A 23,759-nucleotide genomic window follows, 5' to 3' on the forward strand; every position below is an offset into this window, starting at 1 on the left:
TTATTATTTCATAAATCTGCACTGGTAACCTAAACTGGTTTGATACAGAAACTTCTGGATGAGGTTCTCTGGCTTGTGTTATACATGAGGACAGACTAGATCGGGGTCGGCAACCTATGGCATGTGTGCCAAAGGCAGTACGCAAGTTGGTTTTCAATGGCCCTCACACTGCCCGGGTCCCTGCCACCGGTCCGGGGGGCTCTGCATTTTAATTTAATTTTAAATGAAGCTTCTTAAATATTTTTAAAACCGTATTTACTTTACATACAACAATAGTTTAGTTATATATTATAGACTTATAGAAAGAGACCTTCTAAAAAGGTTAAAATGTATTACTGGCACGCAAAACCTTAAATTAGAGTGAATAAATGAAGACTTGGCACACCACTTCTGAAAGGCTGCCGACCCCTGGACTAGATCATAATAATGGCCCCTTCTGGCTTTAAAATCTCTGGTTAACAAGAGTACAAATAAAGCATCAAGAACTCTTTTGCGACAAGAGGTCAAGACATCTGAGAGATACAGTATACAACTGAACATTAAACCAAGTCGGGAATGCACTAAAAACATATACTGGTATGAATGAGGAGAAATTCAAAATCACTCTCCTGGTCCAAATCATGGTAAAGACAAAGAACCTCTCTCCAACTGAATGCAAAGCAAGGACCCATTAAAATAACAATAGATTTCTCCCCTACACTGGGTATGTGAAACTGTGATACAGCGGTATATGATATCATGCAAAGCAGAGGAAGTACTCCAGTGTCAGCTATCACAAAAAGAGAAGTAAAAACAGACAAACAAAACAAAAATGCATTTTAAGAATGTGTAAAAAGTTGCCACTTGAAATCGCATACATGGATAATTTAAATCTGAAGATTATTTGCTCCTATCTGTACTTTTAACTCTAGGTTCAGTACAACTCAAAAGATTGATGGTGGGGTTCTGCTCTTCTACATACAGCTGCCAGAGATCTAGCCCCCCTCTCCCCAGTAATTGCTTAAAACACTGACAGCATACAAGGCAGAAATCACATCAGTGAAAAATATCTGCAATCTTTGATTTTTAGAAAGCTTGGGCTTCCTTGATAATTTGCATAGATTATCTCCATTGTCAAGCATGAGCTGCCACAGAACAGAAGGAGTTTGTTTTGTGTTCCAGATAATATTAGCAGCACATCCTAGTGTCAACGGTGGCTCCAAGCATATACATTAAAAACAAAACAAAATAAAACAAAACACCACAGAACTGCCAAACTGCTGTTGGGACTTGACCAATGTTACAGCAATGAAACCTACAATTATCTTTGGGCAGAAGGCCACAGAGGGGGTTTTAATTAGTCAGGATAGCCTGGTACCGCTGCCTAATTAGGTTTCAGGGTGGTAGCAATCGCTCGTCAGTTGGGGAGTCAGCATGATGAGTCTATGATAAACTGGGTAGAGCACTGGAGTGGGACACAGGCGTACTGGGTCCTACTGCCTTCTCCTGGGTGACCTTGAGCAAGTCAAGTCAATGTCCTGTGCCTCAGTTTCCCCTTCTATAAAACTGAGACAATGATACTGATCTCCTTGGTAAAGCACTTTGAGATGTACTGATAAAAAGTGCAACATAACAGTCAGGTGTCATTGTTATTATTGACGGCACCATTCATAATGCAGGTCAACTTAAACCCGTAGTGCAAACCTGGCCTTAGATTCCTAATCCAGTTATCAAATGGGCGTGAAAGGATAAACTGAGTTAGATTTTTTAAAATACCTTGGTGGTGAGTCCTACATCTCACCAGTGCTTTTCCTGCTGGTCCAAAAATGTTTTACGTATGTGGTTTAGTGCATGCTTTTTCATGTTTGCATACGTCTGTAATGATATATTTGGGCTGGGATCAGAAGTGCAACTATGAAAAGGCTGTTCTGTACCTTCAGCCACAATCAGGAAATCCCCCTAATTTCATCAGAAAACATGTTCACAAGATTTCTAACCTGTTTTGCCAGATCTCAAATATTTCTGACAAACTTTAATAAGCGGAGAACTCCTGAGTCCTTATCTGAAAAGCACCTGAGCCTTCCTTTGGAGACGTGCATAGCACTACTTTGATATTCTGAAAAAAACATAGTGAAGTACAACCAAGTGCTTTGGGAGCAGAGAAATTTGGCTTCCTGTCTTTGTTATTCTGCTAACCAGTACACTAACACTGTGTACTTAGTGAATCACTAAGCCAGATCCACCTACTCAAGGTTTTGTTGCCAGCTAGCTAGTTATGGGAGCGGCCAGTTCATTTGTTGCTTTGATGTCAGGAGAACAGAACAGTTAAAACCCCAGGAGATGACATCAAGAGCAGATAGCTTACCTAGGTAGGGGCAAGGACATCCAGCTCAGTCCCAGATTCCCTTTTAGAAAACCCTAAAAAGCACTGTCACAAACATACAGCTACGGGTAGCATAAAATCCCTCCTTTACCTGTAAGGGTTTAAGAAGCTCAAATAACCTGGTTGGCACCTGACCAAAAGGATCAATAAGGAAAGAAGATGCTTTCAAATCTAGCGGGAGGGGAAGGTTTTGTTTGTGCTCTCTTTGTTTGTTCCCTCTTGCTAGAGAGAGAGAGAGAGAGAGAGACCAAGCAGGTAACCCACCTCCTGCTGAAATGATACATCTAAAATTACAGAAATGGTAAGTAATAGCAAGGAAATGCATTAGATTATCTTTTGTTTTAGCTTGTGAATTTTCCCTCTGCTAAGAGGGAGGTTTATTCCTGTTTTTTGTAACTTTGAAGTTAAGCCTAAAGGGGAATCCTTTGTGTTTTAAATCTTGTTATTTACCCTGTAGAATTACTTTCCATCCTGATTTTACAGAGGTGCTTCTTTTACTTTTTCTTTATAATAAAGTCCTTCTTTTAAGAACCTGATTGGTTTTTACCGTCCTAAAACCGCAAGGGTCTGGTCTGTGCTCACTTTGTTAACCTATTGGTTGGTATATTATTCTCAAGCCTCCCCGGTGAAGGGGTGAAGGGGGATTTTTTTGGGGGTAGGAGAGACAGGGCTCCATATGACCCTCCCTGAACATTTGTTTAAATCACTTGGTGGTGGCAGCAATACCGCCCAAGGACAAGGAAAGGATTTGTGCCTTGGGGAAGTTTTTAACCTAAGCTGGTGGAATATAAGCTTAGGGGGTCTTTCATGCGGGTCCTAACATCTGTATCCCAGAATACCACACATCATGTGCCACGGAGCTGCTAATTGGTCATATTTGCAGCACTCTTTGCAGTTTGCCCCCTGATGTAGCAAGCTCAGCCTGAACTGGTGTACCACTAGCACCATGGCTACAAATATCGAGCCATTAATCTTAAAGCTTCTATGAGTGGCAATTCAAACACACTTTTCTTCCCCATTATTTGGCCAGTTAAATTGCAGGGATGTACATGCTAATGACAATGAAAGAGTGAGTGGTTCTTCAGTGAAACCAGGAAGGTGTGGGGATGAGGAGCCCATCAGCCTCCACAAAGCCAAAGCACCATGATCCTTGGGAGCTCATTTTAAATGAACATGAGCACCTCAAAGATGCTGAATTGCATCTGCCGTGCAAGCTACTATTTTACCAGCCAAATGTTAGCAATTACCATGTGGAAATAGGCTCCTTATCAAGTAATAACTTTCTATTCCTACAATAGATGCTTGCAGAGATCACATCTAGCTGCGATAACATACACTTCTCTTGTAGGGATCTGTTGCGTCTTTTAGTCATTGTCTTGGGCAGGGAGAGATGTGAAGCCATTCAGAGCCGCTGGGAGCACTGGCAGTCCTTGTACCTCCTACACCCCCTAGTACACAGAGGGACTGTGCCTGCTGGTGCAGCACCTAATAGTGCATAGGTTCCCCCTTTGCAGCTGGGCAACCTTGATGTCTCATACGGAGTTGGAGGAACCAATCTCCCTGCCCTTCATCATCCACCTTGAAAAGGCTTGCACACAAGAGGGTGCAGTCCCTGTACACTGCATGGCCTGAAAATGCAGCCAGCTCCTGCATGGGGACATAACGGAGTGGGGGGAAAAGCTCCTTGTTCCTTTCCCCACTCCTTGACCAACACAACAGGACCAACCACAATCTAGCCCTTGCTTTGACTCGCTGCACCTCAGTGTGGTTTGAAACTGCATGTTATACTGGAGTCCTGCTGGGCAACCAGCAAGCTGACACAAATTAAGCATTAGCCATAAAGACAAATCAGCCTGTAGAAACAATCCTTCTGCTTCTAATGCTATCTGGAGAAAAAAACAACCAAAGATCAGAGGAAAATGAGAACGGCCTCCTCAGCTCCTAGCGTGTGAATTAGTACTAATCTTCTCGTAAAGTAGAGAAATTAAATGGGACATGAGAATGCTCCTTCCCCTGCAGGTTCTATGTCTTTGTCACTTGTATGCATAGTACTACAGGTAGTGCGCGGACGTGCTTCAGCCAGCGACAGCCACACACCACTCATGCACAGCAGCGAAGTCGTTACCCAGTGAAGAGGTATGCACAGTTCTAGGGTGTGAGTCAGCAATAGCAACAGAAATATTTACAGCCTCTACCTTTCTGCAAACATCTTCAGAGCATGAAACAAAATATATCCAGCACTGCTGATCAACACCAGCAATCGCTAACTAAAACCATATTGCCTGTTTCAGAGCATGTTAACTAGCCTTTAAAGAGTTATTAATAGAGGGAGCATGTTAATTCATCCAGAAGGATCTTACCAATGAGAAGACTAGAGATGATCAAACCACAATGGAAGATGCAATAAACATACTCACATGCTGACATAGGATGTAGTTAATGGTGAGAGTGGGGGAATAATCACTGATTTCACCATGGCCTTGCCCTTAGTATATAGAAAAGCCATATTAGCAGTTCACATTCGTTAGCCTTTGTAGATTGTCCCTCTTAAATAGGAATGCACAATGCCAAAGAGCAAAACTCACTCCAGTAAGCCCCACAGTCCTTCTCACATATATTGAGACTATCCAGAGGGTCCTTTCCAGAACAGCTGCATAATAATTATTTTCACTGACTGCAACATTGGTAGTCGGGGAAAATAATCATGTTTTAAAGATTGCATGGAACCCATTTTCTGGGGTAGCCTCAACTTATGTAGCTGGTTTCTTCAAAAAATAAAAAGTGAATTCTGGATGGGAAAAAATCCTATTTCTCAGCAGTAAAGATGATATTTTGAGGTGAATATGATGAGATTTTCTATGAACTTGACAATTTTTTTTAATACCATGCCCTCTTATTCATGATTTGATTGTTCTGAACTCAACAGCAAAGCCCTTGTTTTCACGTTTAAATCCCTCTTAAAACCTCAGTTCTGCTGTGCTGCCTATAGTGGATCTAGTTGATGTGTTTAGAAAATCTTTTTCTGTTCTCCTTCCCTGACTTCTCTCTGTCTGTCCATCCCCAAACTGCAAGCTCCTCGTGGCAGGAACCTTTCCTTTTTCTGCACATGGAAAGTGCCTAACACATCACAAGCACTCACACAAAAACAAAACAACAATAATGAGGCATTTTACCTATGGTATGAATTGCACCACAACTAAAACTGACAGCTGTTTTTGGCAGTGGAAATAGATCAAATTTGCAGACTCTTGGGAAAATCTCAAGTGTAACATGTGAATACTCATGAAGAGAAGAGTATTAGTTTTGCTCAGCTCTACTCCCCAGACAACAGTTAGATTCTGTAGATTTGCTGAAACACTATTTTCTCCAGAACAATCAGTACAGGGTTTTGTTTTGTTTTTTGCCAGGAGATACCTTCTGAAATACAATTTATCGTTGGAATTTTCAGAAAGGATCAGCCCCCAAAACTGGAGTCAGATTTTCAAACAAGCTTATCTCTCTTTTAGCATCAAATTAAGCAGTCAGACTGTCAATAGAGGTTACCATGCTGGACATGGAGCTCTTCTGAAAATCCCGCCAGAAGTCTCATGTTGGGAGATGGTGGGTGTGGATAACATTAAATCTAGCCCTTATTTAAGGTGTCTGAATTTGAGCTGAGCTGCCTGACCACAGTTTGAGGTGCTGGGCACAGTCTGGCCCTGGGCTCCTCTGGAGCTGTAAGTCTACCCCCATTTCAGAATCTCCCAAGTTTCAGACACCAGACTGTTTTCAATGGTCTTTTCATTTTTGCAACATGATTAGATCACTGAAGTGTCCACTCTTCAGAAGATTACTCCTGGGAGAATTCTGCATCACTGCGTACATGCAGAATTCATGTCCCCTGTGGATTTTTTCTCTTCAAAAAGTACATTCTGCCAGAGACACTGCAGTTACACCTTTTGCTCACCAGGGGCGGCTGTGGTGCCAGAAGGGAGGGCAGCTGGCTCCCCGGCCATAGCAGCCCGCAGCTGATAGGGATGAGGATGGGCTGCGTTCTTACAGCACCCTGCCTGCGAGGCCAGGTGAGGAGGCACAGGATGGGGGGGCGACAGAGCGGGGCACATAGGGCTGCTCGAGAGTCACATAGACTGGGGTTCAGAAGGGCTAGTGGGGGGGATGACAGAATGGGGTGGGGTCTGAATAGGAGCGGGGGCTGGGACATATGGGAACAGGGGGGTGCAGGGGCACATGCGGATGAGGGGCAGGGGTGGTGGTGCAAGGCAACATGGAGATGGGGGTGGCTGATTGGGGTGCAGGGACACATGGGGATGAGAAGAAGAAAGGGACACAGAGCAGATGTGTCTGACTGAATGGGAAAGGCTGGGGTCAGCCGGGGTCTGCATAGGGGAACTCCCCAACTCCCTAAAAAATCCCCCCCCCCAAATAAAAACCTCTTCCACACTTCTCCCACTCAGATCCAACAACGTTCCAGGTTCACTCCCAGGTTCCTTGCCAGCAATTCCTTCCCTGCCCTTCAGCTCCTCCATTAGCCCTGACTCCCCAAAGCCTTTGCACAGCTTCTGAGGGGTGCAGGAAATACATTTCTGTATTGTAGTTTAAATGAATTATTACTCAAAGTCCTGTATTCATATGTCCAGTAAGGGATCTATGTGTTGAAAACATTTCCTGAATCTTTTTTGTTGTCTGTACTATTACAGACATATTTGTTGACAGGTGCTTTGAAATAAATTACCAAAATTATTGAAATGGACGTGATTATACTGTATTATTTTGACAAATAAAATATGAAGCATTTCAAAACATTGCATGCAGAATTTTTAATTTTTTTGGCACAGAATTCTCCTGGCAGTAAATAGATCGAGGATTTCTGTTAGTACGCTGGCATGCACGCCAAAGACACACACAAAAAGAACGTATGTTCACTCTAACGTGATAAGGAATTTAAGAAATAAAAGAAACAAAGGGGGAGTGGCATATATATTGTTATAAGAGCGCTCTCTATTGTTTAGTAACACATTAATTCACACCTCTTGTTAGTGATATTGATCCCCCTCAGGATCTTCGAGGACAATTCCCTTTTCCACAGCAGTGCAGAAGAAGCCCTCATGGAGTAGAATTCTATCTACTACAAATAAGATGACAAAATTCTACCACAGATGGGGGTCTCCTCCACTGCAGAGATGGTAGGACAGGGACTTTTGCCATTACTATACTATACTTATTAAACATAGCTTATTGGTTGGGAACTGACATACACAAGGTGTATGAAAACCTAAAGCAAGAATTTCCATGGGATCTCAGTCTAAACCCTGACACAGTTAAGCAATGACATCCTACGTACAGTATATAAATCTGACTCCAATCAGCCATTTAACTAGTCCTTTTTGTGAGAGTATGTAAAATAGCCCAAATCCATCCCCAAGTTGATCTAAAAATAAAGCTTTCAGTGGGCTGCCACTCAGGAGACGTAGACATCCAGTCAGAGAAGCAGCTGATATTCCAGTCGTACATTGGTGGCCTGATTTTTCAGAAATGCGGAGTGTTCACAAGTCCCACTTAAGACAGCAGGCTCTGCATGTGATCAGCACCTTTGAAAATCAGACGGCTGGTCTTACCGGCACTGAGATGTAAAAAGAAAAACTCCTCCTCCACTTTTGTATGGCTTAAAGGCAAATTTTAAAAACAGAAGTCAATGAGATACCGTCTCTGCTCGAGCTGTAAATCTATAAATCAGCAGAAAGGAGATGAAAATTCAGTCCAAGGCTCTCAGTAATACAACTGAAGAGAAGAAGATAAAGAGCAAAAGGAATCGGACTTTGGATTCAACCCTGAAGATTTCAACAGGAGAACTGCAAGAAAATTGTCCATTAAAGCAAACTATCTGAGTATGTCTTGAGAGATAAGAATGCGGTCAGTGAATGAACCTAGGGCCAAACTACAAGCAGTATCTTAACAGTTCAAGCAAATGTCACAGCTAATCATAAGGTAGATGAAATAATATCCGAAAGCAGTAAGTGGGTTACTTCACCAAGGTCCAATGCAAGTAGTCGATCAGAAGTGACCCGTAACAATGCAGTCGTGAGATTATGAGCAACCTAGACACCAAATGAGAGTTAAAGGACCACTTTATTTTAAGAAAAATACCTGAATGATGGGCTAGCTACAGGTTCTCTGAGCATTTAGACTTTTGTGGATAACTGTTACAAAATGAGTTAATACAGATTTAAAAATAGTCTGTCAGACACTAATTAAGAAAACAAGTCATTTGACTAAGATTCAGACAGGATGAGACAGATGATAGATTTTCTTGGAAGCAAAAATGAGATCCTTAGAAGATCAAAACACCACAGAGTCACATTAGAGCACAGGAACTTTTTAGATTCATTTCAAACATCTTTAAAATGTGAACAGTCTATTTAAAAAGTGAATCCTGAGTGATCTGTGGGATATACATTTGCAGAAGTTCTTTAAAGTCATTTGTCTTTTCATGTCTTCATTGTGATGAAACATTTGGATTGCTCTGACATTAAATGTGAGTTAAGCTGCACCAAGATGATAAAACAGCTAACAAATACCTCCGGGAAGAGGGAATGCTAAAAACCCTGATTGAATTCACTCAGAACACAGCATAAAGCATCAGAAGATTGGCACAGGATCCCAGCAACAGAGACCTACTTTGCAGAGTCTTCACAATGAATTGTAATAATGGCCCTTGAGGCTACCATTTGCAGAGACAATTTGGACTTCAAGATAAAATGAGAAAAAACAAACAGAAACAGAAATGCCAAAGAAAGAATCTTTAGATTAATGTTAATGGCAACCAGCTAACAGATGTTACTCACTTCGCTCAATGCATTATTGGAAGGCACTCAGACAGTATAGGGATGATTATGGTATAAGAACCTACATAGAACAGAACAGATCCTCATGACAAATGTTAGAAACTACTGACACAAAACCAAAATTCTAGCAATTAACATATGCCGAACTATGACAGGTATCACTCAGAAAACACTGGAGCCAACAGACTAGGTCAAACATCGCATCTGCTGAAGTAATGGTTTTGCCACTGACTTCAGTGGAACTGAATTACATCCTAGGGAAACTGACAATTACAAGTTTGGGAGAAAAACTGTTACATTTCTTAAAACACATCAGAAAATTCAGTGAGGGGTCACTTACTATTGGACATTTATGTAAGAGATATTGAGACACGGAGCACCAAGAACAGTACCAATATCTTTAGGAATGCCTGCAGTTCATCCAAAGAACTTACTTTTCACACATTGGCATGCTAAAGGATCATCGATCAACAGAGTTGCTGTTCATGCCAAAATGTAACATACCTATGATGGTGTCTTAATCTCCTTCAGATTACAGAGACACCATCAGTTTAAAAAACACACTTCCGCTTGAATTTTTTTTTAACTACTGTTATTATAAGTAACATTTAAGACAATTAGAATGGAAAGAGATTAGAGAAAAAAATCAGTTTTTTTAACTCTACTTTTTGTTTAGACATTTTCATTGTTTCCCCCATATAAATCAGATATTTAGTCAGTTTCCCCATATCTTTACAAGCACCTTCCAACACATCAGCAGGAAAGAGAAAAGCATGTCTTTGAAATAGTTGAATGTAACTGCCAATCCATTAAAATTAGCTGGGGGAATTGGGGAAGGATGTAGTACCTGAAACTAGTTTTCACTCTAACAGATTTCAAGTTGACGTGTCCTTTCAAACAGGGATCAGGCAAACAGAATGTTTTATGTTTCTGAAATAATGAGCTAATGGGCTACGTCTAAGTAGTCCCTTTAATTAGCTCTTTATACACTAATGAAGTAAAAAAAAATCTGGTTAGTTTTTCCACACTGATTTCAGCTCATCAGTTTATCTTTTGTCACTTTAGAGCTACTGGTCTATCAGTCAATCAAAAGCACTGCAAACAGGAAGAATCTGTGCCTTATTCTGCCTTTCCTGCTTTTGGTTTGCTAATGAGAGATCTTAACTCCGACCACATTCAATAGACACAGATTGCCAGAAATGTGCCCTTGATACCCAAAGGGAACCACTGAGGAAGACTGGGATGAATTAACAGGAACCAGACATGTTTTAATTATTGAGGGACAGATTCAAATACCTTTGCTCAGATTGAATAATAATTCTTCCCAGAGCTGTCCCAGGGACTACTCAATGTAAGCATATCATTATCTGGCCCTAAACACTTCGCAGCCAAAAGGCCTATAGCAAAGAGCGACTCCGACAGATCTGGCTATCTACCCAGTTGAGCTGCTGTAGTCTATCACGTGAAATGGCGTCTCATCAATGGCAAAAATAAAAGGCCGATGTTTTAAGAGCAAGGGTTAATGCCAATTTCAATGTTCTTTAGGTCAAATAAATCACCTTTCCCCTGTTGGGCCTTTCATTCTGTGATGCCTGAATTAGCATCATTTTATCCTCCTCCACTCCTGCCTCTTCTCTGGTTTTACTTCTCTCCTCTTTTACTAGGTTCCTCTCCATTCTTCATCCATTCTTTCCCTTCTTACTTCTCTTAGCCCCACTCTCTTTGACAGTCTTCACAAGAGCTTTCTCTGCAACATTAGACACTAGAGCTACCATTACACATTCCATGCAGTCAAAGTCTAATTCACGTAGCATTTAGCTGAGTTACTCGCATCGAATGTGAGCTGGGTTCCTGATGATCCCGCTGGCAGAATGCTCCACGCTACCCTAGGAAGATGAATGCTCTCTGACATCCGTTTGGGATCATTTGCTCAAGCACATTCCTAAATCCTGAAACAAATCCCGATGCTGTCAAATAAGCTTTCTAAAATCTGCGATTTTCCTTGTTGCCTCATGTGGTCTTTTGAAAATTTGTTAGAAAAGCCTTGGGAAGTGAACGTTTTGGCTTTGCTGCAAACAATATATATTTCATGTTTCCCTAGCAAGACTTTACTATAAATGTATCACACAATCTGAGACAACATGAGCTAGAAAAAAATCAAGAGCTAGAATAGGTTTAACTCGGCTAATAACTCCATCAGAAACATATAACTCTAAACACATACAAAATATTTTAAGATGATGTCACAGGAGTGAATCGTATAGTGGGTTTGATCAAATACAGCACTATAACTCTGATGCCATTTCAAGTTCATACTGCACAGTGCAGGTGCAGGATGCTGTACAGATATATAAGCACAAGGGTAAAATGTGATGAGTCCAGACCCCTTAATGACCTGCTTTCTTAGAGCAAAGGAAGAAAGCCATGAAACGGACTTGGAATTCCCACGCAGAACAGAAGGGATATACTGATTGCTTAAAGTGGAATCCGACTCTGAAAAGTAACTAGATTAAAAAAATGCTCCCTAGTTACCCAACAGCTCTGCTCCCTGTGTGTATTGAGTCATGTTTCTTTAATTTAGAAATGACAGTAAGTTTTTGCTGCTGCTAACTCCTGCCCTCCCTGCAGAGCCAATACAGCTAAGAGGAACTGAGTCTGATTCTATTCCTTTTTGTGCAGCATTGACAGAATTGTATATTGTGTCCCAGTCAGTTGCATCTACACATGTCCATTGAAGGAACAGGGTTGAACAGGTATCACTGCGGGCATATTTTGAAGATTATAAATTCGTACAGCTATTTCTAAGGGCCAAAGTAGGCCTGCAAAACCATTATCAGTTGGGCAAATGTCTGCCTCTTGGCTGACACATCAGGGACTTAACAAGGCACTTCCAAAGCTAAAAGCATGATCTGCAGCAGCTTGAACTAAAGAGCCAAGGCTCTGTAGCTGGGGGCTCAAACAACTAATATTCTTTGTGCCAATGCATGGAGGGGAACTTATAACACACACAGGGACTAGTAGGTTACCAAACAGCCCCAAGAAGAAAAGAAGTCAGCTGGACTCTGAGATGATATTTTTAAACTTCCGAAGCCTAATATTTTTTAAAGACTTGACCAAGAAGCACTCTGAACCGCAGAAGTAAATTTTTAATACATCTTGGAATACTGGGGAAGTTCCAGATGACTGGCAAAAACTAACGTTTTGCCAGTATTTTAAAAAAGGTGAATGGAATGATACATGTAACTGTAGACCAATTCATTTGGAATTAATCTTGGGCAAAATCATGGAACAGCTGATATGAGAGATGCAATCAGTAAAGAATGGAAGGATGGCAGTGTAATAATTTTCCATAAAATCAGTTTTTATAAAAAAAAATCAACTAGCTCTCATTTATTTTTAAAGGCAACTATCCATGGACCCAGGCATTTCTATCAACATTACAAGGAAATAATGTGTGAATGAGATTATTGCAGAATATTATCTCCTTTATGCTCATTTGATAATACACTACATACAAAACTCTACATTAACTAAATGAACATTAAGGTTGAAAGTCAAACACATAAAAGTAAGGAAACTGCCAGAATTAAGGTTGCCTCTGCAACCTTAATTCAGCCCACCTTGTGCACATGCATTATGATACAGCCTTTAAGTACCTAGTTCCAGAGCGGGAGCATTGATAGCACAGAACAGAGAGTCTTCCTGTTCTCAGTTCATATGCATTGCACAATAGCAGCCCCTGACTGTCAGGAGGAGAAATTGCAGGACAATTCCTGCTGGGCACCAAAGCATGCTCCATACTGACAGAATCTTTGGAAAATTTAGCTGCCAATTAAAACAGGTCTGTACTGACCATGTGCAACTCAAATTTTCACAGACTTGTAACATGGACAAATGTGGATAGATTTTCATAGAGATAGCAAACGGTACATCTCTGACACCAGGGAGACCCTGTGGCTCAGCTGCAAGTGTCTGTTACAATGCATGGACTTGCTAGAGTTGCTCAATAAAATAATTTTAAGTATTTTGTAATGTATAAAACTGACATCATTTCCCCTAACTTTATGCTTGCAAACGACAACAACTGTTCTTGCTGAAAATTTCCCAAATAATTCAGCCTGATGCAGAAACTCAACATGGAAAATTTCAGTCCAAATGGTTAAAGTTTGGCAAAGCTATAAGCAACTAAAACAGGGTCTTATAATGTGAAGTGTCAGGTAACCTTGAGCGTAGGCAGCAGAACCTGTAGTGCTAATAATACTCCATATTTCAGTGCTAGTCCTACAAATGTACAGTTATAACAACAGTCCATTTGCCATCATGGAACTATTTGATTGACTAATGAATTTCAGCTTCCCCCGTCTGCCTGAGGGAGGTGTCTCTGAGGTGGATTCATACACTACCACTGTGCACAGAAGCAGCTGGATGTGAGGAGGCATGCAGGTGGTGTGCAATCTGTGCAGCATTGAGTCCCACTTCCCATCCACCACCTGTGCGGAAATGAAGGGGTGGGAGAGCTTAAGCCGTAAGTAGCGCTACTTTACAGATCCCCCCCTCACATTTCTGCCCCATGGGGAAAGGTGATGTGTGTAAGGCCTTGTGAATCTTGAACATTTTTATCAATGACTTGGATCAGAATATAAAATCATCACTGATGAAGTTTGTAGATGACACAAAAATTGGGGGAGTGATAAATAATGAAGAGAACAGATCACTGCTACAAAGCAATTTGGATTTCTTGGTAAGTTGGGCACAAGCAAACCACATACGTTCTAATATGGGCAAATGTAAACATCTTGGAACAAAGAATGAAACCCGTACATACTGGATGGGGGACTCTATCCTGGGAAGAATGACTCTGAAAATGATTTGTGGGTCAAGGTGGATAATTAACTGAACATGAGCTTCCAGTGCAACACTAGCCCAAAGGGCTAACGCGATCCTTGGATGTATAAACGGGAATCTTGAGTAGGCAGACAAAGTTTCTATTATCTCTGTACTTGGCACTGGTGTTACTGCTGCTGGAATACTGTGCCCACTTCTTGTGTTAGTAGTTTTAGAAAGGATGCTGATAAATTAGAGAAGGTTTGGAGAAGAGCCATGAGAATGACTAAAGGATTAGAAAACATGTCTTACAGTGATAGACTCAAGGAGGTCAATCTACTTACCTTAACAAAAAGGAAGTTAAGGGGTGGTTTGCTCACAGGCCCTACATGAGGAACAAATATTTGACAACAGGCTCTTCAGTCTAGCAATTAAAGGTGTAACACAATCTAGTGACTGGAAGTTGAAGCTAGCAAATTCAGAATGCAAATAAGGTGTACATTTGTAACAATGAGCGTAATTAACCATTGAAATAATTTAAAGAGGGCTGCGGTGGATTCTGTATTACTGGCAATTTTTAATCATGACTAGATATTTCTTTCAAAGATTTGCTCTAGGAATTTTTTTTTGGGGGGGGCGGGAGTTCTCTGGCCTGTGCTACACCTGATGATCACAATGGTCCCTTCTGGAATCTTCTCCTGCCACTGAGTTCTGGAGCATCTCAGCAGCCTTAGGACAGTGGAAGGGAAGGTGTCCTTGTCATGACACCTCCAGTGCATTTGTCTAATGCTCAACCTGGCTATCCTGGACAGACACTGTAGTCAGGAACAGAGTCTTAGGACACAGTTCCGGAGATCTTGTACACACAGAAAAATATCTCCTACTGAATTTAATGAGAGTTGAACAAAGTCTTCTGAATAGGGCCTTACATCAAGAAGTCTGCCATTTACCTCCTCCCACACATGTTCCATGGTGCCACATGCAGTAATTCTCATCTGCTGATTACACTTCATAACTGAGCATTCAAACAGTTCTTCCACATGCATGAGGGCTCATATACAGTCAGCAATATTCATGTCATTTTTCTGCATTCAAGCATTTTGTCAATTTTCTTTCAGTCTCTGCTGAATCTTAATTGCACCACATAATGTCTGAAAATTGCTTTCCATTGATCTTCACTTATGCTGCGTGATGTCAGACTTTGAGATACATATAGAATATTTTCATTTGTGAATGCTAAAATTTATCTTCATTTTGCACGACTTCTGATTTCTCTAAGGACACTGAGGTCATATATGTCTCAGACTGGTGAAACTGGAGTAATTATTTTTTTGTTTTCCATATCATTTGTTTTTTGTTTGTTTTTCTCAAATTTGGCACAAAAATATAAGTTCAGTAAAATTGAATTTTACAAATTCTAAGACCAATATGAATATTTCCACATACGTTTTTAATTCTGTAAGTTTTTTCCCCTAAGTGAATGCATTTTCCTCTGCAGACTTTGCAACTCAAACATTTGCAACTCAAACTCATTACCGCATGAGAATTTAAAAATAAAATAGAATAGAAATAGACTCGTCTGATTTATCATTGTTCAAGCTGACTCTGAGAGAAAAGCACCCTGCTGCTGTCAGATTCTTGCAGTAGTTTAAAAAACAATGGGGTTTTGCTCTAAGATGTGAGCTAATGTATCTGTATTCACGCTCTGTAAAAAAATCTGTCGGGTTCAGTCATTTCTTCAACCCTTTCCCCACTTTCTTTCTCTCCAATCCTTCATGTGCCTTGTTCAGATCTAGAAGCAGAATATGTCCCCTTGGCTGCAATGTGTCTCTTAACGTGAGAGTAGGGTTTTGACCTCACACCTCTAAAAGGCATATTTACCAACCATGAACATGCAGCCTTTAATCTGAAAGACTGAGAAAAGCATAGAGGTCACATCAGAAGTGGTTATAGTGTTATTAAAAACAGGAAAATAAGAGCTAAACACACATAATGGTACAGATACAAAAGTGATGTGGCACACGGTGGGATGGGGATTGAGTACATCATAAAACTCTTTCATTACTAATTTCAGTTAGGTTCCTTGTTTTGTCACAGTAATAAATCACATCGAGGCTACACAGATTACCCCAATCTCAGCAAAATAATTGCCTTAGAATAGCTTTCCACAGTCCTGGGTCCAAAGAATGATGAATAATAAACTGGATTTCATTGACTCATTCGAGGAAATGGACTTTTTCTCACGTTTCCTTCCAAGCCACCCTGTGGATTAAACACCAATGCTTGGGAACCACAGTCATTGCAAAAACATAGGGTCGCTGATAACAACTGCCTTCACTTAGGATCAAAATAGACAGGCCAACCTAAAGCTTGATTAAATTTTACCAAGGACCACAGACATCATTCATTGAAACATTCACCTAGTCATGTTTGCATGGCATGTTGAGATCCATGGTGCCAACACTAAGAAAAAGATGCCAGGCAGCACTTGTTAAAAGAAAAAAACAAAATTTCTTTAAACGCTTTGCAGTCTTCTTGGTCTTGATTTCTCCTATCACCATATTCCACATCTGTTGACTAAGGGGGCTGAATTTGGAGATAAATCTCATCACTTCTTTATTTTTAAGATTTGCGAGGTAGGTTTAACAACAATATGCAATGATCACTTCATTATGGGCACAATCCTGTAAGTATTTACTGCCAGGCATAGTGCTAACTGCCAACATGAACTAGGCCATGAGGTCATACGGGGATCAGGCCCTCGAAGAGGACGAATACTTACAATGGCAATACAATTCCAACTGAAAAAGAAACAAGACTTGTATTTCTGGTAAATGCTTTACAGCCCCATCCTACTGTTGAGGCTAAATATTAAAGACATGTTATAAACTCAAATTTAAGTTTAGTACATTAATTATGTGATACAGTTAGACTAAAGCTGAGACCGTAAATCACACCTGACTTTGTGGTACTGCGTTGCTGAATCATAAACTCTCTCCTTATGTCTTTTAATGAGAGATCCAGATTTCCAACCCTCCCTGTACAAGAGTTTCTTGAATTGTGAGTTTTGGTCTTTTAACCTATCTTAAGCCAATGAGAAAGTCAGGGTTGATTGTAAAGTTTGCCATCTGTTTGCTCTCCCAGCAATGCCTTATGTCACAATCTCGACCACAACTGTATGCAGACATAATGAAGGATATTTGATTTGTATCTTAAGACCAGTGGCAGCAATTTTTGCCCTTGCACCAATGAAACATGCTTAATAACCTACTTCATTACCAACCTTGCTTTAATTCATGCATTAGGCATTAAGTCACCTAATGTGTGTTACCAGAGATGCAAACCTTATGTTAAAAATAAACCCACTGGAGCAGCAGTGCATTACTGTAGGACATGCATGGATACTCAAAATGCTTTTGTTCTCATTCTTTCTGGTAGAAAATACCAATTTGCAGGAAAACACATTGCCGGCACCTTGGAAAGCTTACCTGTAACGAGGAAGCTGCATCGGCCCGCCCCGGCTTCATTGATGATGTTACAATTGTAAATCCCATAACTGTCCCTGGAAAGGCTGCTCACTATGTACTCTGTAGAATCATGAGCGTCAAACTGACCAGTCCGCAGCAACTTGTTGCCCAGTCTCCACTCATACGTCAGAACCCGAGTTGGATACGCTCTCAGCACCCGGCAACTCATAGTGATGCTTCGACCCTGGCCTTGTCGAATCTCCAGAAATGTTGGTTCCACTGCAGGAGGATCTATAGGAGACAGATTATTAGAGAAGGTAAACTATGAAAACAAGATAAGTATGGCAAATAACGATAACACATCCCCGAAAGGGTTAAAATACGGCAAATCTACCATGTGTCCATGAGATTAGAGGTGGATAACCATCAATGGGAACATTAATTTAAAAAAAGTAACATCTAGAGTATTGTATTGTAATGTTTTATAGTCGATGTCCATTAGCAGAGATAAAACTTAAATTTGCAGACAGCTACAGAGTGTGTTCTTTAAAGGGCAAGAGGAGACACAACAGGAATTATTCTTTCACGTGACATACCAAGGGTGGATTGCAATGGAGAACAGGGGCCCTCCAGAGTGATGGAGACGTACACCAGTTACTGGACCATGAACTTAGAGAAGAGACAAAAAGTTGGACATGGATGGAGATCAGATTGTCTGAAAAACCTACTACCTTGATTTTTGTATTCCCAGAGGGTGAGCCTCCTTGCAGGGTGCCAGGACTACAGTGAGAAGCATGGTATAAGAACCTGAACAGAACAGAATAGGGATGATACTCTGGTACAAAACTCAGCACCCTCTTCCTTTGCAGTGGCTCAAGGGGACATGAGATAATTTGGTACAGTTCTCACAAGGTTGTTGTCTCCAGGAAACAAAGTGAGCAGTCCTGTCCTTGTCTTTTCTATCTACCTGTTTAGTTAGTTTACTTCTCCAGTTAGCAGATGCCTGGTCATTTTTCCATGCCTGATCCAAAATACTATTTAAAGCTATTTAGATTTGCAATTTAGCACTTTGTCAGACTTTTGACTCTAATGGAATAAAAAATACGGAAAAACTGATATGCCTTAAATTTGTACTTGCCTTTCGCTGGTTTTCTAATTGTAAGACAGAATTATTTTTTTTCAAAATCAATACTTTTTGAAAGAAAGGGTTGATTTTGACAAAATTTTATTTGAATACATTCCGTTCTGACTTTATCAGAATGGAATGTTTTGTTTCAAAATGACTTTTAGAAATCAAATGAATTGTTTTTATATAAAACATCAAAACAACTTACAATGATCAAAATCAAAACAAAAATATTTATTTTTATAGGTTGGGTTTTTTTGCACAAAATTTTAAAATCTTATGGCTTTTATTCTTTCCTGGAACGAAAAAAAAAAATGAAATGGTAGAATTTCCCAGGAAAAGAAAATCTAGTTTCTGTCCTAGTCTAGCCAGAACTTTCTGAGTGGCTCTCTAGATCAGAGAAATCAGAATATGAAAGGGGAAGACATTTGGTGGTAGATAAGCACAGTTTTAGAGAAAACTCTTAAAAGCTATGTGTCATTGTTATGCTCTTTTTAGACCAATAAAGAGGAGAAAGCCTGAAAGGCTCCTGCTCCAGAAACACACGAGAAATCTACATATCGCTATTAAAAGGACTGTCTAATAGGTCTTACTTTCAGAACCAGCCCTAGGTACACTTATTATATATTGCATGAAACCTAGCTTGCTCATTCCAAACCCATCAAGACTCCCTACAGAGAAACTGCTCTCTCGTATGAAGCTTTCCTTCTGCACGACGGGTATTAATGGGGTAGAACTTTCATTCAAGGAACTGCCTGTTGAGAAATGAAGATCTCTGTGGCTGTGTTTGAAACCATGTAGTACAAGAGTCTTTGAATGGTGTGATAAAAGAGTACAGTCTATAGAGCACAGAAAGTTACAGATTACTCCTATTTCTCGAGAGGATGATTAAACTCTCTCTCTCTCTCTGACCCTCTGTCTTTCTCTCTTTTTTTTTTTTTTTTGGTGTTTTCCAAAAGTCCCAAGGCAGATTTCATCCCGTGTTAAATTTCCTGTCTGTAAAGGATGAAGTAAAATATAAAACCTCTAAAAATAAATCAAACCTCTCCAAGTGAGCCGTTTAATGTACTGCAAAGCAGCCTTCCGTCAAGGAATTTGCAGTAGAAACTGGCTGTGGCTGCACCCATTAAAGGCCTGCAATGCAGCAACCCTAGGACGGAAATTTTCATCAGGTAGGATTTAGCTGCGCTATATGGCACATTTCAAATTGTTCAATGTTAATAAATAAAAGTCTTGCTGTGATAATGCTACAAGTTTACTGTGGAATAGCGCTGAGTGAAAATTGGGACTGTGGTTTGATGGGAAATTTTGATATTTCAACCTTTGCTTTTGCTCTGATGAAAATAAGAATGAGGATATGAGACACCTAAACTACAACTCCCATCAGGCAATGTGGCAGCTTAGGCAGATGTCAGTTTGACAATAAACTGCTTCAGTTTGAGTTGATGACTATAAATGTTTCAATTCAAACTGACCCCAAACAAAAACAAATATTTCATTTCATTTTTCCCATGGAATTTTTCAATTTTGCTGAACCTGCATTTCCCACTGAAAAATATCATTTAGACAGAAAATTGCTACTGGAGAGAAATCTTTACTGAGTGTCTTTTGTTGTTTAAAATGTTACTATCTATTGGCAGCATCTGATCAAAACATATTGTTACTAGATTCTTCAGTGATTTTAGCTTATTTTGCAGAGATCCCAATAACCTTCAAAGTGTTGGCATTTAACCCAGGTTTGATGTAAACTGAAAATGGCTACCACTACCTACCCAAATAGGAACTGCACCTCCAATGGTAGGGCATTGCTAACTGCCTGCAGCTTAAAGACAACACATAACCAGCATACTTTAAAAGAAACTAAACCTTGCAGCATACCAGTTTTAGACAACATTTGTTACAGATGATGGTATTCAGCTGTTGTACTTCATGCCTGTGTAACAATCAGCAAGATGTACCTTTTTACAATGATTGTAAGCATCTTGAAAGTCATAGGGAGGGATAAACATCACTGGTGTGAAGGAAAATACATGGGCAAAGACAGTCATGCAAAGCAGAAGAATTTTGTTCATAGTATGTTGAAGTCGCAGATGTTAACTCTGGGACAGCCACCTCTACATAGGTGCTCAACTGAACAGACAGAGCACAGACGGAGCTGCACGTCCATGATCCCAAGCCCCCATCCTCCTCCAGTGTGTGCATGCCCCGTCCCTTTCCATCTTTTGTGGCCCTCCAGTTCCACCACCTCTGGCAGCTAGGTTTAGACCTTCATCAATAGACTACAGCAGCAGTTCTCACACTGTGGGTCGGGACCCCATTTTAATGGGGTCGCCAGGCTGGCTTAGACTTGCTGGGGCCCGGGGCTAACACCAAAGCCCGAGTGCTTCAGCCTTGGGCAGCGGGACTCAGGTTACAGGCCCCTGCCTGTGGCTGAAGCCCTTGGGCTTTGGCTCTGGCCCCCCCGCCGGGGCGGAGGGGCTTGGCCGAGCTCAGGCTTCAGTACCCCCTCCCAGGGTCCTGTAGTAATGTGTGTTGTCAGAAGGGGGTTGTGATGTAATTGTTTGAGAATCCCTGGGCTAGAGATGAACTGGGCTAGATCCTCAGCTGGTGCCGTGACGTCGACAGAGCTGTACAGCCTGAAACCAGCTGAGGAGATGCCCCATTAAGTGTTCAGAAGAATGTAAAGCTTCTAAAACAGCAACATCCCTACATCCTTATCCCAGTCTCGTTTCCAGCCTCTCCCTATCAGTGTATTATGTGTACAGAAAACTTATAGCAGTTAGACAGGTAGCTATGCTATACAGATGCAGGCAAGGCCATATTCAGTATAGTGTGTAGAGCTACCCAGAAACCCCTCAACTATTCAGGTTTCAGAGTGGCAGCCGTGTTAGTCTGTATCAGCAAAAAGAACAGGAGTACTTGTGGCACCTTAGAGACTAACACATTTATTTGAGCATAAGCTTTCCTGGGCTAAAGCCCACTTCATCAGATGCATGCAGTGGAAAATACAGTAGGAAGAGATTATATATATATATATATAATATACATACACACACAGAGAACATGAAAAAAATGGGTGTTGCCATGCCAACTCTAATGAGACTAATCGATTAAGTGGGCTATTATCAGGAGATAATACAACCATTTTTTTTTCTCCTGCTGATAACAGCCCACCTTAATTGATGAATCTCATATATATATATATATATATATATATATATATATATATATATATATATATACACTCATTCTTTAAACTATTCAGTTTGTCATTAGAGAATGCAGACACATTCCTGCCAGTTCATTTGCCTGGCTTCTCAACAGTTCACCTGGCAGGTTGCTGGGGAGCCCAGAATTCCAGTCTCACAGTCGCTGACACCCTACCCGGTGGGCTGATGAGGAGCTGTGAGTGTGGAAGCTCTGGGAATGCTGGCTCCCAAGTTCTGAGGTTCCCAACTCAGCTGGCACTCCCAGAGCTCTTATGCGTCAGGCTCCCTCTTCCGCCTGCTAGGTGGAATTTCATATTGAAGTAAAACACTCCAGTGTTTCTAAACTAACAGTTTTCAGATTCTGTTTTGCAAAGAATTTTTAATGTTTTGGCTTTTGCTCCAAATCAGAAAGTAACTAAGTTTTGAAATTCTGAAATCCTCCACAAAATGGAATTGCTGGTCTCTGCAAAGATCTAATCGGGAGAGAGTTTACAATAGATTCTGATGGTATAGTTGTCAGAGCATCTCTCCAAGTAGGGGCAGACAGAAAGTATTTGGTCATATTACTGCAACAACTTTGTGAGCTGCGTATTCAGGTCAATAAGGTAAGGCCCTCATCCTCCATCCACTTTCCTTCCCCCAGCAACCTTGGGTAGGTAAGAAGAGGTGATTGGGGCTATCTGAGATTCCAACATCCTTTCCCCTCGACCAAATGCCTTGTTGTCCACAGTGTGAATAGTAATTTGCACCGTGTGTGTGTGTGTGTGTGTGAACCAGCCATATCTTCTGCATGAAAGAAGACCCTCACTCCTCATGGAAGAAAGCCATGGAAAATTCCACAAGTTTAAGTTAAGAATTTCTATTCCCCACCCCAGATAATGCCCACATTGGGGCAAATATGGAGTATTTACTCTCATGAGATATTTGCCTTTTAAGTAAAAGTTTCTTTGTTTAAAAAAGGCAAAAGCTCTTTAAATAATGAGCCTCAAACTCAGCATGATCCAATTATACCCATTGATTGGAAGAAACAACCAGCTCAGAACACTCATTCATTATTTATTTTATCTTTGCAGGTAATAACAGTTGTAGGTTGCAATAAAAAAAAAGGCAAAAATCAACGATGACCACCACAGTTAGGATGGAGACCTGTTGTGTTAATTTAAAAGTCATAAATAGGCCCAGGGAGTCAAATGTGTTAACATGACCCTGTCCCTGTACAACTCTAAAGAGTTAACATTGTTTGGGGTCAGAGGGCTCAGTCTGCTTAGTTCCATGGCAACAACCACTATTAAATATGTATTCAGCCATTATAAAGGACACAGACAGGAAGGAAAAAACAATGATTACAACAGGCCAGAGCTTGCAGTAGAATCTAGGCGAGGACTTTTGACAAGATATGATGACTCCTCAGCTGTTTCAGGATAAAATGGCATAGTATAAAACTTCCACTGGAGGTATTAACGGCCAGGAGGAAACTTATTCCCTTGCACGATAGGACTTATATGCCTGTCTGGCTTATTTGCATTATTTGTTCCCGCATTTCAGAATTCTCACCTCTCTGGAAAAACATTTAAGGAGAAATTGCAAAGGAAGTACACTTCACTCTCTCAAACAATTATCCTTGGGAGATGGACATTCTAGTGTTACAACAGAAGTTATATGAATGTTTAATATGTTTGTGAGTCTAAGTACCATTGCATCATAATGATTATAACCGGGAAGATTTTAAGGATCTCTAGATGACAAACAGAATGCCAGCAAGTTTTGGTTTTTTTGGTTTTTTACCAGGTAACTGCTTTTCACTGTAAGTTCTGTATCAAGGCAGTCCCAGACTGTAGTAGGCTTTTCTAATGAGATAATATCTCATTCAATGAACTTATTTAGATTTTGTGGCCATGAGTGGCAACTCCTCCCTTTTAATTTGGTTTC

The 23,759-nt window shown here is 40.6% G+C and overlaps 1 protein-coding gene across 2 annotated transcripts in view; it reads right to left on the bottom strand.

The window, feature by feature from the left end:
* Positions 1-23,759, bottom strand: part of MDGA2 (MAM domain containing glycosylphosphatidylinositol anchor 2) — a 652,332-nt gene that overhangs the window by 120,850 nt on the left and 507,723 nt on the right. For both annotated transcript variants that reach the window (XM_030562794.1, XM_030562793.1), the window contains exon 9: positions 17,517-17,786. In XM_030562794.1, coding sequence (XP_030418654.1) covers positions 17,517-17,786 — 270 coding nt within the window. The remainder of the gene's footprint in view (positions 1-17,516; positions 17,787-23,759) is intronic.

This window comes from Gopherus evgoodei, chromosome 4 (genome assembly GCF_007399415.2).
Source record: "Gopherus evgoodei ecotype Sinaloan lineage chromosome 4, rGopEvg1_v1.p, whole genome shotgun sequence".
Classification (NCBI taxonomy): Eukaryota; Metazoa; Chordata; order Testudines; family Testudinidae; genus Gopherus; species Gopherus evgoodei.